Source organism: Corvus cornix, chromosome 2 (genome assembly GCF_000738735.6).
Source record: "Corvus cornix cornix isolate S_Up_H32 chromosome 2, ASM73873v5, whole genome shotgun sequence".
Classification (NCBI taxonomy): Eukaryota; Metazoa; Chordata; class Aves; order Passeriformes; family Corvidae; genus Corvus; species Corvus cornix.
In genome coordinates this window covers 84,113,294-84,131,902 of record NC_046333.1, presented here as the reverse complement: position 1 = coordinate 84,131,902, position 18,609 = coordinate 84,113,294, and the positions used below count along the sequence as shown (strand labels likewise).

General features: G+C 39.1%; 1 protein-coding gene across 1 annotated transcript in view; it reads left to right on the top strand.

Annotated features, from left to right (window-relative positions):
- Positions 1-18,609, top strand: part of LOC104685860 (protein cordon-bleu) — a 122,086-nt gene that overhangs the window by 37,493 nt on the left and 65,984 nt on the right. Inside the window, exons 4-6 of the mRNA XM_039548899.1 lie at positions 7,789-7,995; positions 16,942-17,152; positions 17,862-18,090. Of these exons, the coding sequence (XP_039404833.1) occupies positions 7,789-7,995; positions 16,942-17,152; positions 17,862-18,090 (647 nt within the window). The remainder of the gene's footprint in view (positions 1-7,788; positions 7,996-16,941; positions 17,153-17,861; positions 18,091-18,609) is intronic.

Genomic DNA, 18,609 nt, shown 5'->3' with positions numbered 1-18,609 from the left:
TGGCTGTTCACTGAATGCTTTTCACTGCTGCATTACTTTTTTCCCTGAAAGTCAAGAGCAATCTTTTGATTTTGGTCAGCATGAAACTGGCAGGCAATTTCAGCTGTGGTGCTGGTGGTTAAACATATTTGAGTCCTAAAGCCTAAATGTTTATCGCCTTTGTTCATATTTTGGTTCATCTGCAGCTTCTCTTCTGGCAGATGTCATTGTGAAAAGAGCGAGGCTTCACTATCCCTACCTAGAGTGCTGTTACTCTACTTTGCTTTTCTAGACCACATTTTTTTTAAGATTAAAGTTCTTACCCATCCTCCAGCATGAATTGTTGGTGGCATTTTGTTTTGATCACATCTCCCAAGCTAAAGAGTTAAAACTATTTGTGTATCTCTTACTGAGAGATGTGATATCGCTGCATTTTAGATTGCAGGTTTTTACCTTCCCAAAACAGAATTTATCTGCGCTTTCTTGCCTTTAACCTCCAAAGACTTCTGTTTTTCTTCAGCATGTGATTCAGCAGATGAGGCCAATAACTAAATAATGTTAACTGCTCTCCCATTTCATTCATCTTTACTGATATGCAACCCGGTGGAGTTGTACAGCATGACACCAGCTCACAGTGTGGTCTTTGCCACACACTGAATGTGTGGGTGGTATCTCAAAAGTCCTGTGATACAGCTATTAGTGATACAGACCTTGCAGTGCTTATTCATGCAGTGTTTTCATTAGTTGCAGTGGGCATGTACCCAAATCTTGGGATTTGGCTGCTTTTTAAAAGATTTTTCTTTAGGGCTTGTCTTCTGCTTTGTTTTGGGAACTTATACAGGTAGATCTATTAGGCTCCCTAGTGTGGCAGTGGTTACCACGTGTAAAGGCATTTGCAGGCTCCAGTGTTATCCTTTGATCAGTTAAAGCCCCCCACCCCATGTACAGGTCCATCCCTGCTTTCACTCTTAGAGGGGGCTTTCTAAAGTAGCAGTGGGGAGCACTGCATGGCACATGCCCTACAGGAGGTCAGGTTAGAGTGCTTCTGGCTTCTTCTGGCCCTAAAAATGACTCTGTTATGAAACTGGTATGTCAACTGCTCTGTTCCAGATCTTGAGGGAATGCCTTAGTGACTGGAAGGAGAATTAGGCTTTTGTTGGAGGATAGTACACTATGATTCTTAATCAAAAGTGTGGATGATGTATAAAAACAAGATTATTTGAGGATACCAGCCTTAGGCTAACAAATCCTTTGGCCTTCCTGTTGGAGGGTGAGCGCTCAGTAGCTCATCTACATTGTGTCAGTGCAGGAGTCTGAGTCCTGACTGGGCAGAAATCTGTTTTCTCTTGTTTGGCAGCTATGCAATGTTTCACAGGGACCAGAGTGGACAGGTCTCTGCTCTGTATTGGGACACATTTCAGCCTCTCATGAAATGGGTTATATGTGGGGAGATGCCCCTGGTAGCAAATTTTATAACAGCTTATTCACTGGCATGTCTGAGACTGGGAAACTGCAGCCCAACACTTTTTAATGATTGGTTAAGTTTGTGAAAAGTGATTGGTTAAGTGGTTGGTTTAGTGGTTGGTTAAGTTTGTGAAAAGTTTGAAATTAGATAATGTTAGGAACTACTTCCATTAGACTGTATCATCTCACATTGACTTTTGTTTATTTTTCTTTAACTTCACCCTTGGGCAACCATGATTGTATACTTCCATCCCTGCTTCCTCTTCTACAGATGCACTCATTCTATTTCCTGCTGGTCTTTTTTTTTCCTTTTCTTCTGGCAAAGAAACTTTATTTTTTAAATATGTAAAGCTGTAGGGTTTCTCATGAGTAGAATCAAATGGAAGATCAAAAATATAATTAAATAACTTTCATTTCTTTGCCAGAAACAAATTATTTTTTCTTGTCTATTTTGGGTGACTTTATCATGCCCGCAAGGAAATAATTTTCATTGTGTCTGTCAGTGTGATCCTGCCTTAAAAATAGGATGATCTTTTAGAAGTAATATGAAATTCAAGTAAATGTTTGAAAAGAGAAAAGCATAGAATAACTGCATACTATAACAGCCATGGAATTCTGCTAAAAACAAAGCAGCAACTTATTTAAAAATAATGTAGAGAACCCCAGTTGTTGCCTGAGCCATATCTGCTAGTAATCTAGTTCATTACTTCTTAGTGTCTGCTGAAGATTTCAGCTCTTTAGAAAGCGTAATATTTGTGTAATATTGCTAATGTTACCAGAATGTTGTAAAATAATACTGGAAACAAGTTACTACAATAGTGTAATGCATTTTAGACCTGTAACTTACTTACTGTATGAGACATTTAAAGGTTACCTGTGATGCACATAATTGTAATGAACTCGTATATTTAGCCTGTGATAGGCAAAGTAAACTTGAGAATGTTCTTTGATATTTTTGTTTTGTTTTTAGTTTGTTGAATCGGTTAATTTAAATGTTATAGATAGCAAAGTGGAATAAAGTTCTAGTTATGATGTAAGGCTGTCTGGGTGAATTCGGGCCTCTTTAGTAGTTATGGACATTATCATGCTCTTCTGGTGTCTGTTCTCAATCTCTCCAGGATTTGTTTGACTTTTGGTTTCCATTTTCAGAATTCATGAGGTGCCTTTATCTTGCTGCTGATCTGTCTGTATTTCCTTTACATTTGTGTTGTGTTATAGTTTTTCTGAGCTGCTGCATCTAGAAGCTGAAAAGATTGTTCTTACAAAGAGGGAACTTGGTGTGCTCTTAATTCTGGTATCGTGGTTGTCTCTTTCCTAGCCCGTGATCTGGCTTTTCTTTGCTTTGCCATAAGCAACAAACAAGGAATGAAAAGGAAATGTTCTCTGAAAGATATCTCCTTCACAAGTTAGATCACTGAGCAGGAGTGACTTCTGCTCTGCTGTGACTTGGTGGTTTGGAATATCAGGTGTGTGCCTCAGGGCTGGACTTCTGGCTTTGCTGCACAAGTTGCCAGGGTGAAGGGGGAAAGTTGAGTGAACATACTCATCTGCATTTTTTTTTCTTGCCTATGTGCACAGATTTCCCCTCAAAAGATGGTAGGAGTGCAATCACCTGAAAATCAAGAATGTTTATTCCCATGTTTCCTGTTTTTCACCCAAAGGATGCTGTGTCTCTATTCACTCATCACTGAGCACTCACATGTTGGTTTATTTCTCCTAATTATGAGATGGGATGTACACAACTGCCACAGAAAAACCCTTTGCACCTGTTCAAGCCTCTTGACCAGACTGCAAATTGACTTGACCAGACTGTGCTAGTTGTCCATTATATCAAAAATGAATGTTTTCCATAATTCTGCTATGTGCAGAGTTGGTTGATTTTTTGTTTTGTTTTGGGTTGGATTTTTCTTGTTTTTGTTGTTGGATGGGGTTTTTTGGGTTTCTTGGTGGGCTTTTTTTTCCTCCTTTTTTTTTTTTTCATCCCTGCTGTTTTGGAGGGTGGGTGTGTGTGCACGTGTGTGTTTGTGCTTTTGTTGTTGTTCTTGCTTCTTTAAAATGAATGGTTAGAGAGAGACTTGGCATAAAAAGGAACAGATGCTACAAACTGGTGAATTATGGAGCACTTCCCAAAGTCCTGCTGATGTGCATGGAATGAAGTCTGTCCTGTACCTGTTAAGTTACCTTTGTTTTACAGGGCAGAGAGGATTATTTATTTGGAATGGTGGGAATGGGTAGGACTTCACTGTTTCACTTTCAGTTTTTTCTTTTTGTGTGTGTGTGTGTGTGTGTGTTTGCCTGTTAGACCTTATCTGACAAAGGCAATCTGCATATCTTTGCCATGGGCGTGGAAGTCTCAGGACCAGTGCTGTTCAAAACAGAGATCACGTTTTTCTACGATGGGATTGTAAAGTCCAGGTTACATCCTGTTTCTTAGCAGTTATATATTAATAAATAGTAGGTCCAAAGGGCTTGTGTAACCTTGTCCTGAAGTTCATAATCTGATGAAACTTTTTTAATTTCTCTTGCATTTCTTCTGTGCTGAACTACAGAAACATTGGTCTTGTTGGTCAGTTTCCTTGTTTTTCCATTTTGAAAACCTGCTGCTTTAACTGAGAACAGTGCTGGTAGGTTATTCATATATTCTGCCTAATTGTTTCATGATTATATGCATTTTTTCCAACTTACAGTTAAGTGAGAAGAACTAGTTCAAGCCTCAGCAACAGCCACTGTACATTTGTGTATTAGAACCAGCTGCTTGTTTTCACTGTCTCCGTCTCGAGGACTGAATGGAAGCATTTGTGTAACCATGAGTTAAACCTGAGCATGGATCTGATGTGTTCCCACTTGTAACTCCTCCTGCAGACTAGAAGCAGGTACAGGGTCTTAACAGGTATTTCAGTAGTGAGCGCAGTGAAAGATGTTTGTGGAGAGAAGATGGCTGTTGAACTAAATTTAGGTTGAATTTATCTCACACTGAAGAATGGTATGCAACTTCTTATTAGTATGTTGTGTTTATAGCATGGAAAGTACCCTTGCTTCCCATGCTTAAAACAGGCTTTTAAATTGCTCACTTTCTTTGTGCATTATTTTAGTGGGGTAACAATAAGGCTTTTATTACAGAGTGCTTTTGTATTGTCCTTTAAAACCATTGTTGCTCTGACAGAGAAAGATGAATTCTTTTTCTCACTCACTTTCAATAGTATTAACAGGCTTCTAGGCATCTTCTGAATGCAGTTGCTGGAGCCTGTCAGAAAAAGCAGCTGCTCATGTCAAATCCAAGGTAGCTAGATCTGTGGATTTCAGTCTGTGATTCATGGAGCTACATTCTACTACTGCGATGTTTCAGAAAGCTGGCTAGGAAATGCAAATCTGTGCCACATATCACTCCACAAATGTGAACTGCAGAGGCATCTGCTTCCACTGAAATAGTTTGAGATCTGTCATTTGGAAAATGTTGAAAACAAGACATTTCAGGCAGTCTCAGTGAGAATATGTAAGTCACTATTGTGGAAAAGTTCGTATGAGGTCACCTGAACTGTTGCTAGGTTAGAGAGACTGCAGTAGGAATGTTTTCCCTTTTCCTTTCTCTGATGTCTCTGAAGGAAACAGACCTGCCCTGTCCTTTCTGCACAAAAGAAAAGGGGGATTGTAGTATCTAAACGGCCCTGTCTGCAAAATGCCAAAAAGAATATGCACTGTTACATAGAGTTAAAGTGAACATCGCTGGTCAATGTATAGCTGATGCTTTTGTTGGTGTGATGCCTGATTTGCTGACACACTGCCCCCTCTCACCCCCGGCCCCAAGCAGTTTTATACAAGGTCTGTAACTGCAGAATTGGCTGTGGAGTACTTTAAAAGTTTTAAAAAATATTAAAAAAATTAAAATCACACTCTCATTAAGGTGTCTGACCTTTTTTGTCTCTTCCCGTAGAAAACCACAGGCAAGTTTATGTTACACCAGGGAACAGACAGATACCTTGTGTAGCATGCTCCCAATTTACTTCCAGCTCTTTCTCTAGCTTCAAAACTCAGTCTTTCTTCACTTCTTCCCTAAAGTTTCAAGTGTCTACAGCTTCAGTTGATTTCAGTTTCGTGATTATTTTATTACTATTGCTTTATTTCTTCTACCTTTGTTCACTGTGAGATCTGGAATTTACAAGGTAAATCATTAATTACAGCTAGTTCTTCCAGGCTCAGAACACTTGCCTGCTTCTTTTCTTCCTACCCCCTTTGGTACTTTGTCAGGAGCACTGTGTTGGAATTATCTCCCACATTACAGAACAAGCTTTAAAAACAAAAAATAAAAGCTTGTTTTAAGAAACAAGTTAAACTCTGTAGCTACTTATATTGATGCAGTTGATATTATTAAGGGCAAGAATTACATGATTTGTAAATTGATATGAAGCTCTTAAACAGCACGACTGTAAGGCTGTGTTGGCATGAATCTGGATGTATGCAAAATTCCCTTGTCTCTCACCACCTGCTTACAAATAACAACTGTGGCTAAATGTAAAGGGATCTGAGAAGATGAATCCCAATTTCTCTTTTTTTTCTTTTCTTTTCTTCAATAGACAAGTAAGTTAAGAGTCTGGTTCAGGGAGAGTCAAGGTAGTTAATTACTTCTCAAAGGCCTGAACTTATCATCACCTTGGAGTGAAGCGTAGGAGCTGCAAGTTAGTGACTGATGACTTCATGCCTCACGCATTGTATACAGGATAAAAACTGAATGTTCAAGGAAATTGCTGATGAAAGAGAAATTTCTGTGTGCTAGTAAAGAAGGCAGTACCTCTCCCTGTATATCTGTAGAAAATGCTATTTGTTAGGCACACAGGAAAGGCAGTATCTTCATCACTGCTGATTTTACACTGCCTTGCTGAGGTTTCACTGAAATGTGCATTTTCAAGGAAGTGTAAATTTTTTGCAAGTTGAGACGTGTCACAGAGATTGTTGGTCAAATGCAAATACTGATTGAAAAGTATGGAGGGTTTGGATTGCTTCTGAACACTTTTTTTTGTTGGTTTGGTTTGGGGTTTTTTGTTAATGTGAAATAACTATTACTTTTTTCCTCTGCCAGGAGCTTACAGTGGTAATCCAAACTCTATGTTTAGTCTTTTTATCTGTGAGAATAGAGGTTATCTCTTATTAAAGAAGAGTTTGATTTGGTATTTCAGGTCAGGTTTTAATTTTTTTTCCCCTAAACACAGTTTTGCCCTTGGCTGATTTGACCACTAAGCTTTTCCGGCTTTTAAGAGTTAGAGTGCATTTTCTGTGCTCTTCCTTTCTGGACCTCAGTTTATGTTGTTTGCAGGGCAAAAATCGTGTGAAGAATCATAATCTCATCCTGCACCCTAAAAACAGGCAGATTAAAAAATGCAGGCAGTAGGCCTCCATAATAATTTCTGAGTAAATATTTTACTGCTTTTTCCATCTGTTACACTAAAATCTGACTTAAACTAAGCGTAAATCTAGTCAGAAGAGGTCACTGGAGTATTAATCATCAGAATTAATCCTCTTAGACATGTGTTTGGTACGAGGCCAGCTATTCAGAAGTTTAACAGCACACATATGTTGCTTATCTGTCTGGCAGCTTGCCAGTGAAGTAAACTTCAAGTCTGTGGTGGGTTTATATCTCTGTAAAGTACACTGCTTGTTTGGTGCAAGCTGATGCAGCTTTTCTGTATATCACACATGGTGCATAGCCTGCTACTGAAGAATGAGTTCCTTTCAGGGTGCTTTCAAAGAGCGGTAGTATTGGTGTTGTATGGTAAGAAGTGATATCATTCACAGTTGACCTTTTCATGGTGCTTCCCTATGAAGTATGATGAGCCATATTTAATACTACTAACTCAGAGCAGAGGAAGAGACAATATTTCAAGTAGAGTAATACTGTGGAACCCAAATATAGCTGAATGAAACCTCACCCTGCCTCCACTCCTGCCATTCTGACTTGGAGGAAACATTCATGTACGTAAATACAACTCTTTCTTGAGTCAGGTCTGGACTGGACCCAGCATTTCTGTTTCTCACTTCATAGGAGTATGCTTCACACTCGACAGAAAAACGATTATATCATATCCTAATTATGGAACTGATTCATTCCCTGGGGCATGGAAAGCAAACAGTAGGAGTGAGCGCATCATTAAAAAATTAGCATGTTTTTAGAGAGGAGGTAAAAAATAAAAGTGCAACTCCACTGAAAAGTTTAATGATCAAGAAAAAATTACTTGCATTAGAGAAACTTCTTAAAACAATGTGAGATTATGGCCAAAAGAACATATATTTCTTAGTAACGTGTTTGTATTTTCTTGCGAGAAATTAATTTTCTTCTTGCCTTTCTTTCTCAAGGAAAAGAATGAAAGCTCGTGCTCCCCCTCCACCAAATCAACCTTCTGCAGCAAGTAGAATTCACGGTGAGCACAAGTCACCTGCAGAGACAGCTGTAATTTCTGATCAGAACCTTGTGAGCATGAAGGAGAACATGATAAACAGACTGGTGGACTTCACAGTCATTTTACCCTGTGGGTTGGAGCAGAAGTGTACAGTGCAAGGAAGGTAAGGCTTTGATTAGCTCCCACTTTTTAAAGCCCTTTGTTCCCTATGGGGATGCTTACTGATGCTGTCGGTCTTTCTGAGTTTATGGGGCTTCTCTGTCACGCTTTTGTCTGCATTTTAAGCAGCTGTTGCGCCAGAGAGTCCTGAGAGCCATGTATAAAGGACTCTCTCTTCTGGGGCAGGAAGGATTTAGCAGCTATTGTGTCACTGTTTCCCCATGGATCAGCACATGTACAGATCTATCCCTTTCATGTAGTGTCACTGGGCTTAGGTTGTATCACCTCTCATAAGCTAGAGTGGGCTTGGTGCAGTGGAAGAAGGTGCTGCTGGCAAACAGTCCTGACAGTATGAGTGCCTGGAGCCATGCCAAGAAGCAGGCTCGGAAGATGGATGATTCATCGCATTCAGAGATCCCGCCTTCACAAATACGTTGCAGTTGTGTAGACAGAAAAGCATCTGCTCATATTTAGGAAGTGTTTTATATATAAAAGCGTATATTTTTTTTCCCATGGAAAGAGAGAGGGATTCTCCTTGCTACTTACTGGGTACAATCAAGGGCAATTGGAAAGGCAATTTTGAGACAATTCTCTTCACTATGGGAGCTCTTCTTTATCCTCATTCTTTCTGTGTAAATTGTTTTGAAGGAGGGATGCATTACTTTAGGAAATAATATGCAGAAGTTTCAAAGATATAATCAATACTATGATGAAACCGTAGCAAGCAATGTTGTGGTCAGGAGTAGTCAAGAAACTGTAGAAAGTGTAATACCACAAGCAGAGGGTATGTAGGTGCCTGCAGATAAATCAGATTCTGTGTTTATTTTACATTTGGTGTTTTCAGTAGTTAGTCTGCATTCCAGAAGAACTACTTTCTGGTTAGATTTATTAGTCTGTTTTGACTGTTTCCCTCATAGCACATTTTGATGGCCGAGGAGGATGTGTAAAGCAATGTTTGATGTCTGGGACTTCCTTCTTCCTCCCACTTTTCTCGTAGAAACTAGCATTCACTTATCCACTCTCGGGAGACTAGTGCAACTTGTGTGTGTCCACCCCAAAGTCAGAGTGATGTTAAAGATTTGAAAGGAAAGCAGTGCTTATCAGAGCTCTCAGAGTAGATGCGTAGTGATAAGCGTTTTTATGGCGAGATTTGGACCTTAATGAGAGAAAGAAGAGAACAGGCCTGCTAAGTGGAACAGGACATGAAACTCACTGGCCATTGGATCCCAAAGAAAGGTGATATTTCATTGGCACATGCAAGCCACCTGGGAGCTGACAAGAGGTTAATATTCATGCAGCATGTTGCATTGAGACATAGATAATGGCCTTATGGTTAGAAACTTCTTTTCTCTCAAAAAAGTATAGTCCCAAAACAAGCAGTCCAAGAGCACTATAAAAGTGGTCTTTTAATATGATTTTTTCAAGAATGTAAATGCTACAGGAGCAAAGAACAAGTAGAAAGTCCCTGTACAGTAAATGTTCTGTATCTCACGCAGGTGTTTATCACTATGTATCACATACATTGAGACTGAGTGTTTTGTTTGTTAGAGTCTTTAGTCTGTGGACTAAAACCTGAAAGAAATGGCAAAAATTAAATGTCACATATTTCTGTGGGGTTATTTATATCATCTGCATTAAGCATTCTGAGCAACCAGAATGTTCTCTTTGTTGTCTGTGAAGGTGCTCACTTCTCTACAGTGTCTGCATGACAGGTCTAGGCCTCTGATTTAGGTGGCAATTAAATTTCTTCTTCTGTTAATGTGCTAATCTGCACATCACTGGTGCCTAACCTAGGCAGTGGCTGTTCTGCCTCAATGCTGTCTTGAAGACTTGGAGTAGAGAAGTGATAGCCACACCTGTGGGAAGTGGAAGATGACAGACACTGAGGAAGGGGAATTAATCGTCCTAACAAGCTATGAAATAAGAAAAGGATATTCTGTACTAAGCCCTGTGTTACAGTGGCATCAGTCTATGAACAGACCTCATGCATGCTGCTGGTCTTTCTAATCACTGGAAGATGCAATTTTCTGTACGTTAGCACTGGTTCTGTTTTTAGGTATGTGGAATAGTAAAAAACAATAGTGTCAAGATTATCTGAAATTTTTAGGGGTTGAACTGCCCTAAATCTCCAGATTTGGGTGAAAGCCCAGGCTTTTACAACTTTTTTTCGTTGTTCTAATATAGTGAACTAAATAGCTATGAAATACAATGATACTCAGGGGTAAACATTAAATGATGAAAATGCTTGATTTAAAAAAATGTGGGGTTTTTTTTTGTTTTTTTTAAGTTTGAGGCAAGTATAAGAGCCAGTGCAGGTAATGAATTATTTTCTGTGTTCACTCCTTTTATCTGTGGTGATATCATGGGTGGACATTTCAGAAAAAATATGCTGTTGCTTATACTGCTATAAACCTTCAGTATTTTTTTTGCCGTCATTAAAACTGTAGTCTGCAAAATCTCCTTTTGGCTACCCTGGGGAAATAGCTTTTCTCTTTCAAAAAAATTTGCAAATCCTTGCCCTGGGCATATTCATAATGAAAAATGATTCTGTAATTTCAGGAAAGCAGTTCACAGAACAATGAAGTAGACTAGATTATATTTGAAAATATAAATACTGTAGTTAATTAGTATCACTTAAGGTTATTTTAAATGAACTAAAAGTAAAAATTATGTCTTTCAATTTGTTCATTATACGTAAGCAAAGCAACATGTTGTTAATTTAACTTTGTTCTCTATGTAAAAAGTTCCTGTAAATATCAGCAAGAGGGCAGAAAATTCTCATTAAATTTTCTTGAAAGATAGTTTAAGAAAAAAAGTGTGCTATTTAAAGATAATTTAGTGGAATCTGGAACCTTGAAATTGTTTTATTTATGAAAGTTAACTCAAGCTGACAGTCTCTCCTTAAGAGTTTATTGCCATCTTGTAACACACAATTTCTTTGAGATATTGGAAATATGTAGTGCAGATTTTGGTACAAAGCTGCATCCTTAGGGAGTGTGCAGCAATAGAATAGTATTAAAAAACAGTTTTCTTTTTGAAATAATTGATCCCTGGGAACTCTACTGTAAAACATATAGAAGTATTCATGAAAAACTGTTAGCCTATTTCCCCCTGGAAAGGATTATAAAATATTCCCACGACTATTCTGTGTTTGTACTCATGTATGAACACTAACTGGTGTGCTGAAAGGATAGGTAAACTGTTGGCCACTTACACGTTTTATGCATATAGATTTGTAGCACATCCACACAAACTGTTAACAGGTCTGAGAGAGGTGATGGGCAGATGTTTAGACAAAAAACAAGTGGAAAAGCTCCCAAGTTATCAGTTTTCTGTTTGTGATTCTCACAGGTAATACTTTCAATTGGTAAACTGTAAATAAAGGGATCATGCATCTGTCTCTGTTCACACTGAGTGGGGCTAAGGAGGCCTTCCTGATTAACACACATACCGACATTTAAGTGTCAGCAAGCTTGAGACCTCAGTAGTATTTGAAATGCATTGCAGAAGAATGGGGGTGTTTGAAGCTAAATGAGGTTTGGTTTGGAGTTGTCAACTCATGGATGCCCAATATGCATAAAAGTAAACTGGACAATTGTTGCTCCTGCTGTTATCTTACATGTTACACAAATTCTCTCATACATATGAAGCACAGAGAGCAGGACACTAGAAGAAATAAACTAGCTGAAGCTGTAGTCCCATTCTGCAAATACTGGAGGACAGAGTTCAGTGCAGAGTATGCATTATATGGAGCATAAAGCTAAAGTCATCACAGAAAGAATATTCTCACATAATTCTCAGTAACAGACTCTTTATTGTGGGCTTATAGCTCAACATGCAGAACAGTGTCTCTAGGAAAGAGTAAAGGTGTGAAATCAGCCCAGGTTGGTAAAACATTATAGGTGTTGTTTGAAGAAGATAAACAGGGCACATGGAAAAAGGATTAAAAATTAGTTTAACTAAATACTGAATAAGAGTTGGGTCAAAACTACAGTAGTTCAATGTAGCTTAAGGGGAGAAAAAAAAAGTTGAACTAGGATAATTTGCATTGGAAGGGGCTGCTGGAACACACAGTCTCTAGGCAAGTTTGAATACATTCAGGGAGGAGGTTTCTGGATTTCTCTGTATCTCTTTTCCAGGGTTGGAACCATGTTTGTGGAGACAATATGTTTACTTGTGCCTAAATGGAATTTCCTATACAGCACTTGTCTCTTGCCACTTGCTGTCTTGCTGTTCACTGGCAAGAAGAGTCTGGCTCTGTAACCCTGCAGTTCATACTTACAGCCAGTAGCAAGGTCTCTCCTCACCTTTCTTGCCCTAAGGCCTCTGCCTCTTCTTGTGTGTCATCTTGATGTTCCTCCTGTGGACTTACGGAAAGTAAGAGTCAAATGTACGTGAGCAAGCTAAGAAAAGAAACGGAAAACATTTATGAGTGTCTTATTTATCACACTTCCTGAACTTTTTTGGATACAGCTTGCTTCTTAGTGTATACATTTTCGGTTGTGTAGAAAAAGTTGTAATCTTTTCATGAAGTACCTGCTCTACTTTGGAGCATGAGAAAATAATGACTAATGCTATTTTCTGGTTTAAATGAAAACAGTGAAAGAATTAGAGACTTCTGGTCATCCACCCCCTTTACACAATCATGTTTCTTTTCCAGTCAATTCCCACTGTAGATTCTTAATGCACATTTGATATTGACCTAAAAAAAAGGATTCTTTCTTCTAGTTTTGAGATTTTTTTTAATTTTTTTTTTTAAATCATAGAATCACAGAATGGTTTGGGTTGGAAAGGACCTTAAAGACCTTCTAGTTCCAATTCCCCTGCCATGCACCAGGGACTTGCTCAGAGCCCCATCCAACCTGGCCTTGAATGCTTCCAGGGATGGGCCATCCACAACTTCTCTGGACCAGTTCCTGTGCTTCACCACCCTTACAGTGAAGAATTTCTTTCTAATATCCTATCGAAACCTGCTGTCAGTTTGACACCATTACCCCTTGTTCTATCACCACCTGCTCTTGTGAAAAGCCCCTCTCCAGCTTTCTTGTAGGCCCTTTTAGGGACTGGAAGGCATTTGTAGCATGAAAGTAGAAGATAGAAAGTTGGTTTCATTTGATAGAATACAACTTTACCCTACAAATTTATTTTTAGATGTACAAGGCTGTATTTTAAAATGGATTTCTCTCTGTGATCCAAGGAGATGAAACCCAGCTACACCCAAAACAACAACTCAGTTGTTTTATGCTTCCTAAAAATCATAGGCCTTTCCTCCATTTTACTGGAGAACAGCAGGAAACAAGCAGTCTGCTCAAACTTGATCAGATCTTCGGTGTGATAAATACTGCTGATAAAGTAGTTATTCTTTACTGTCCAGAATTGGCGTTAAATGTCAAACAGCTTAGTAATAGAATATCAAAACAGAGCCAAAGTACTCTCCTTTGCTAAGAATAGTCATCTGGACCTTGTCTGAGTCTTAAATTGGGTTTGCTCTCCAAATTCATTTTTGTGCTCTAGTATTTGCTTGTCAGTCATTAACCTTTGGTGTCTGTTACATAGAGTTTGGTCACTCCACCAAAAATTTCAGCAACATCTTACTAAAATGAAAAAGTAAGGTGTTTCTTAGCTGAGTAGTTGGAAAGACAGGAGGCATTTAGCTTCATTTCAGCTTTAAGATTCAGATTTAAGACCTGCCTGAATTTCAAAAGAGAGTATGCTCTGTACCACACATCAAAGCAGGTTAAAATGAAGTGCAGATCTTTGTGGAACAAGATAGAAGCAAAGGATTGACTCTTTGCATCTTCCAAGAGCCAGATTCAACCCAAGGTTAGAAAGAAAAGTTGGTATAGATTAGTAGATTACCATTCTCTTGCTGTGTTTAGGGACTCTCTTTTGTGTGCAGCATATACATGGAGTCACTTGAAATAAAAGTCCCATTTAAAAACAAGCTGAACTCTTTAGAAAGAAAATTTTTCAAGTTGGTGCCATTGAAATCTGATATAAGAATAACTTCATGGCAAAGATTTCCCAGCTCTCTTACTTCACTTGAAACACAAGGATTTTGAATTTTGTTTGTGGAATTCCTAACCTCTCCTCTGTTCCTCCGTTCCTCCGTTCCTTCTTTCCTTCTTTCCTTCTTTCCTCCTTTCCTCCTTTCCTCTTTTCCTCCTCTCCTCCTTTCCTCCTTTCCACTCTCCCCTCTTTTCTTTTTCTTTCTTTACACTTCAGAAGTTTTCTGAAAAATGTTCCCCAAATTTACATTTTTTTAAGAGCATACTATTTGCTTTAAAGTTTTTTCAAAAGCTTCAACTGTACTTTCAAATGGAACAGATGTAGGCTGGGGATGCTTTTCATGGAACAGTTACATAGTCTGAGCAGCATGGCACAGGTTGGGATGTTGCAGACTTCCTTAAGTGTTATGTTTAATTCATGTCTGCTCATAATCAGCAATAAGATGAAACCTCAGATTCAGCTGGATTTTTTAATTGTCCATTGGCCAGACAAATTTGTTCAACTTGCATGATTGTCTGTAACTTATTTTTTCAGATGGCAGATGTGGATTCTGATCTGATTTGTAGTTGTGGTGCTGTTGCTGCTGAATATATTTTATAATTTCAGGGGTACATTTTGGAGTCATAAACTGTTATTTTGATGAACTATATTCCCTTCTAAAGTCCTTTTTCAAGAGGCAGGATAAGTGTCCAAAGTTGAATGAATTATCACAGTATTATGCACTACAGAAATATATTAGTGTTCCACTTTAAATATAAATGTCTAGCACATAGGACACCATGTACTGTGATTCTGCCAGGTTATTTACTTTTCTCTGAAACAATAGTAATAAGGTTGAGGGAAAACAAATGCATGCAAATTTTAGTTTAGAAGAAATATGTCTGTAAACAGACAAGTTGAGATCTGTATCAGGAGAACTGATAAGCATTTTTAAAAAGTGTTCACTGCTGCACAGTTTAATGAATATTCATATAAATACTGATGTAGGTGGGATTCTCCTATAGTCTGGCCTTGGTAGGCATTAGTAAATGTCTGTTGGTATGTGGTGTGTAGCATATGAATTGAACATGATTGTGAAACACAGATGTTTTTAACTTGGGGACAGCGTCAGAATGAGTCATCATGAAATGGACTGATGCAGTTTTGATTTGGGTGCTACACATTTGTATTTGTGCTATGTTAGCAGTTGCCACACTGCTCTGTTTTTCCGAAGTGTCCTATACATATTAATGACATCTGTTCCTTATTTGATGTTCAGTCATCATCTTCTCACTGTGTTCTTCCCTTTTCAGTGAGAAAATATATTTCAAATTTTCCACACTTGCCACTTTTCCAGCTCACACTGTGTAACTCAGTTAAACTTGAAAAAGGTTGCTGTAAAGAGGGTTCTTCCTCTTCTCTTGCATGGGAAGAGCTGTCACCTGTTAATAAGGAATTGCTCTCGTTTTCCATTTTTGTTGTCTTTCCCATTAGCTCTCCAGGGTTCTTCATCAACTTCTTGAGCAGTTGTTGGCCAACAACATACCTACAGAAAGAAAATGGGTGGCCCTCCACAGAGTAGTTTCCCAGATGCCAACAGCTTGCAGTTTGAAGGGTAGTTCTTGAGCTACGGGTGTAATGTTGCTGGCTAATAATCCGTGGAGGATTTTATTTTCTTTTGAATTTGCTTGCATTTTGAATCTGTATACAGTTTTTTCCAGTTTAAACATTAGAAGACGTGCCAGTTCTTTTGGTAAATTTGTTGTCTATGCCTTTGTTTTCACTTCTGCTAGAAGACAAATACCCACTGTATATTACAGGTTTCAGCTACAACTGGTAATTTTTTTTCAGCTTACATTATTTTGTTGGTGACAGACACTGGTTTATGAAACCAAAACTTTTTGGAAAAGTGACCAGTTTAAATAAACCTATTTTCCCTGATCCTGTGTGGAATTTTTGAGGGGAAGGCTGGGAAAATAAAAGAACCCTTCAGTACTGTGGTAGAAGAGGATTTTTAGAGTGTGGGGGAGCACAGTTCATATCTGCTGTATTAGGCAGTATCAAGCTCCAGTGAATACTGAGCTCTTGACGCAAAATGGACTACTCTGTGCAGAGGCACGAAATGAGAGGGACAGTTGCTGACTCTTTTGAAACCTCATGGTTTAGGAATCATACTACAGTAAGAGTTACTGATAATGCAGACACTCAAAACCAGGTGGTTTTTTCAGGGTTAATATCTTCACCAAAATAAGTATGAACAGGATCTCTTGTACTGGAAAGTATTGCTGGTGTCAAATGGATTTGGAGAACTCAAAGTTGTAAACTGGAAAAATAAACCCCATCTACCATTTGCTCCAGATTTAAGTGCTCCATTTTGAGTTATGTGATTGTTCAAATCTAGGTAGAGTTCACTGCACTGTGAGTTCATAATTTATTCCTATCTTGTCTTCATGTTAAAGAACAGAATTTGAACTGGAGAGTTTAATGTATGGATTTAGTACATTATGACCCCCAGGTCAGCTCAGTTGGTCAGAGCATGGTGCTAATGACACCAACGTTGTGGGTTCAATCCCCACATGGGCCATTTACTTACGAGTTGGACTTGATCCTTGTGGGTCCCTTCCAACTCAGAATATTCTGAGATCTGTGGTCTGAAAATAAATAAAATGAACTTTGTCTTCTCTTGACTTATGTTTGTTAGTACTATGATTGGCGCTGTTTGCCTCATTGTGAGTGTTAGTTGTGAGCTCATAAACAGACACTGAAGTGTCAATTTTAATTCCTATCATTTTATCTGATCTGTTTAACATTTCAAAGCACTAGCACTGTTCCATCCCAGAGATGGTTAACTAGTGACACATCTACAGCTTGTGTTGTCTTTTACCCCCCATCTTAAAACTGAGGTAAATTTTGTAGCAACTGTTTTTTCTCATGCTAATAGTGAATGTCTTCTTCCTTGCAGTAAAGCTGTGATGGATGTACTGGTTGATTTATGCAGCCAGTATCGCTTAAATCCATCCCAACATAGTCTTGAACTAAAGTCTTCGGGAACTCAACAAGTTCTGAGTTACAAGCCAAACACTTTGATAGGAGCACTGGATGTACAGACAGTACTTCTGAAAGAGAAGATTCCCGAAGAGAAGGCAAAGCGACCTCTGCCAAGGGTCCCTGAGGTCAGTACTCTGTAGGGCTAAAATGGTGCCATGAAACACCATTTCATTCCTATGATTTCAGTTCTTGCAATCTTTTTATCTTTAAACCAGGTGGGAATTACTTGTGATTGATTATAACCTGCTTTATTAGTTTAACTGTTTTGCATGTAGATTGACAGATGCTAGTCTAGACATTTATACAAAATATTATGTTGCATGTGGTTGGATAGATGGAAATCTGAAGATTGGGGTGATTGAAAATTGCAGTAATGGCTGAAATGAGTGTTGTGGGCTTGTGTGGAGATAGTGTTTTGGTGATATTTTTTGTACCATCTTCACTGAAGATATGGGAGAAGACTGATCATTAATAAATATATTTCACAGTATAGTGATGATTGAGAAGTAGTCGTTTTCCAAATGTTTGCTGAAATTTTTTATTATTCGTAATAGCTATATCTGTTTATACCCTCCCATCTTTCAGGTGGGGCTTGTTAACATTTACATTACATTTGCCTCTGATTCCTTTTCCTTCTTCGCTTGTTCTTGTGAATGTCTCCTTAGTGGAACGAGAGGTCTGAGATGTTAATTTTTTAAATAGTATTTTCTGCAGTGTGGGGTAAGTTTGCCTGGGAATAGTCAAGACAATACGGAAATCCCCAGTGCCTTTTTCATTGTAAGAGGACCTATCCATCACAGAAGGGAGACTGAGACTTTGTGTTTGTTTCTGCAGAAATCTGTGAGGCTGGTAGTGAACTACCTGAAGACACAGAAGGCTGTGGTTCGAGTTAGTCCAGAGGTGCCTCTCCACAACATCATCCCAGCTATTTGTGAGAAGTGTGAAGTCAGTCAAGAGCACATTGTTCTTCTGCGAGATGGCATAACTGGGGAAGAGCTAGAGCTTACCAAGTCCTTGGAGGAGCTAGGGATAAAGGAGCTGTATGCCTGGGACAGAAAAAAAGGTGAGCCAAGACTGAAAGCAGTCACTGCAGGGTTATATGATGTGACAACAACATTATGGGCAACTTGAAAGCATTTGTGCTGCCATTCTTTTGGGGTCCAGCTGAAACAGCAGAGTGAGATCTCAGTCCAGAGAGCAGCACGGGTTTGTTCAGTGAGCTGTGCCCAGAGCAGCAGCCAGGTCAGCAACGTGCCCAGCCGTCCTTGGTTGCTCTTGGGCCTTGCGCCAGGCTGGGCTGGACTCTGGCAGGGTGCAGGTTGGCCTGGGGCAGGGCAAAGGGAGGAGCTTTGCTATGTCCCAGAGCTGCTGTCAGTAGAGGTGTGCGTAATACAAGGGGCCTCTTCCAGACAGAGTCTGTCACCTACCTGTGCTGTGGGTTGGAGAGAAGGAAAGAAGAGACATGCCATAGTCATGGCAGCTGTGAAAGCCGAGAGGCAGAGGCGACAGAGCAGGGCTTATGAGAAACAGACTGGATAGGATCAGAGACGGTTCCTCCAAAGAGCAAAGTTATTGACGGTTT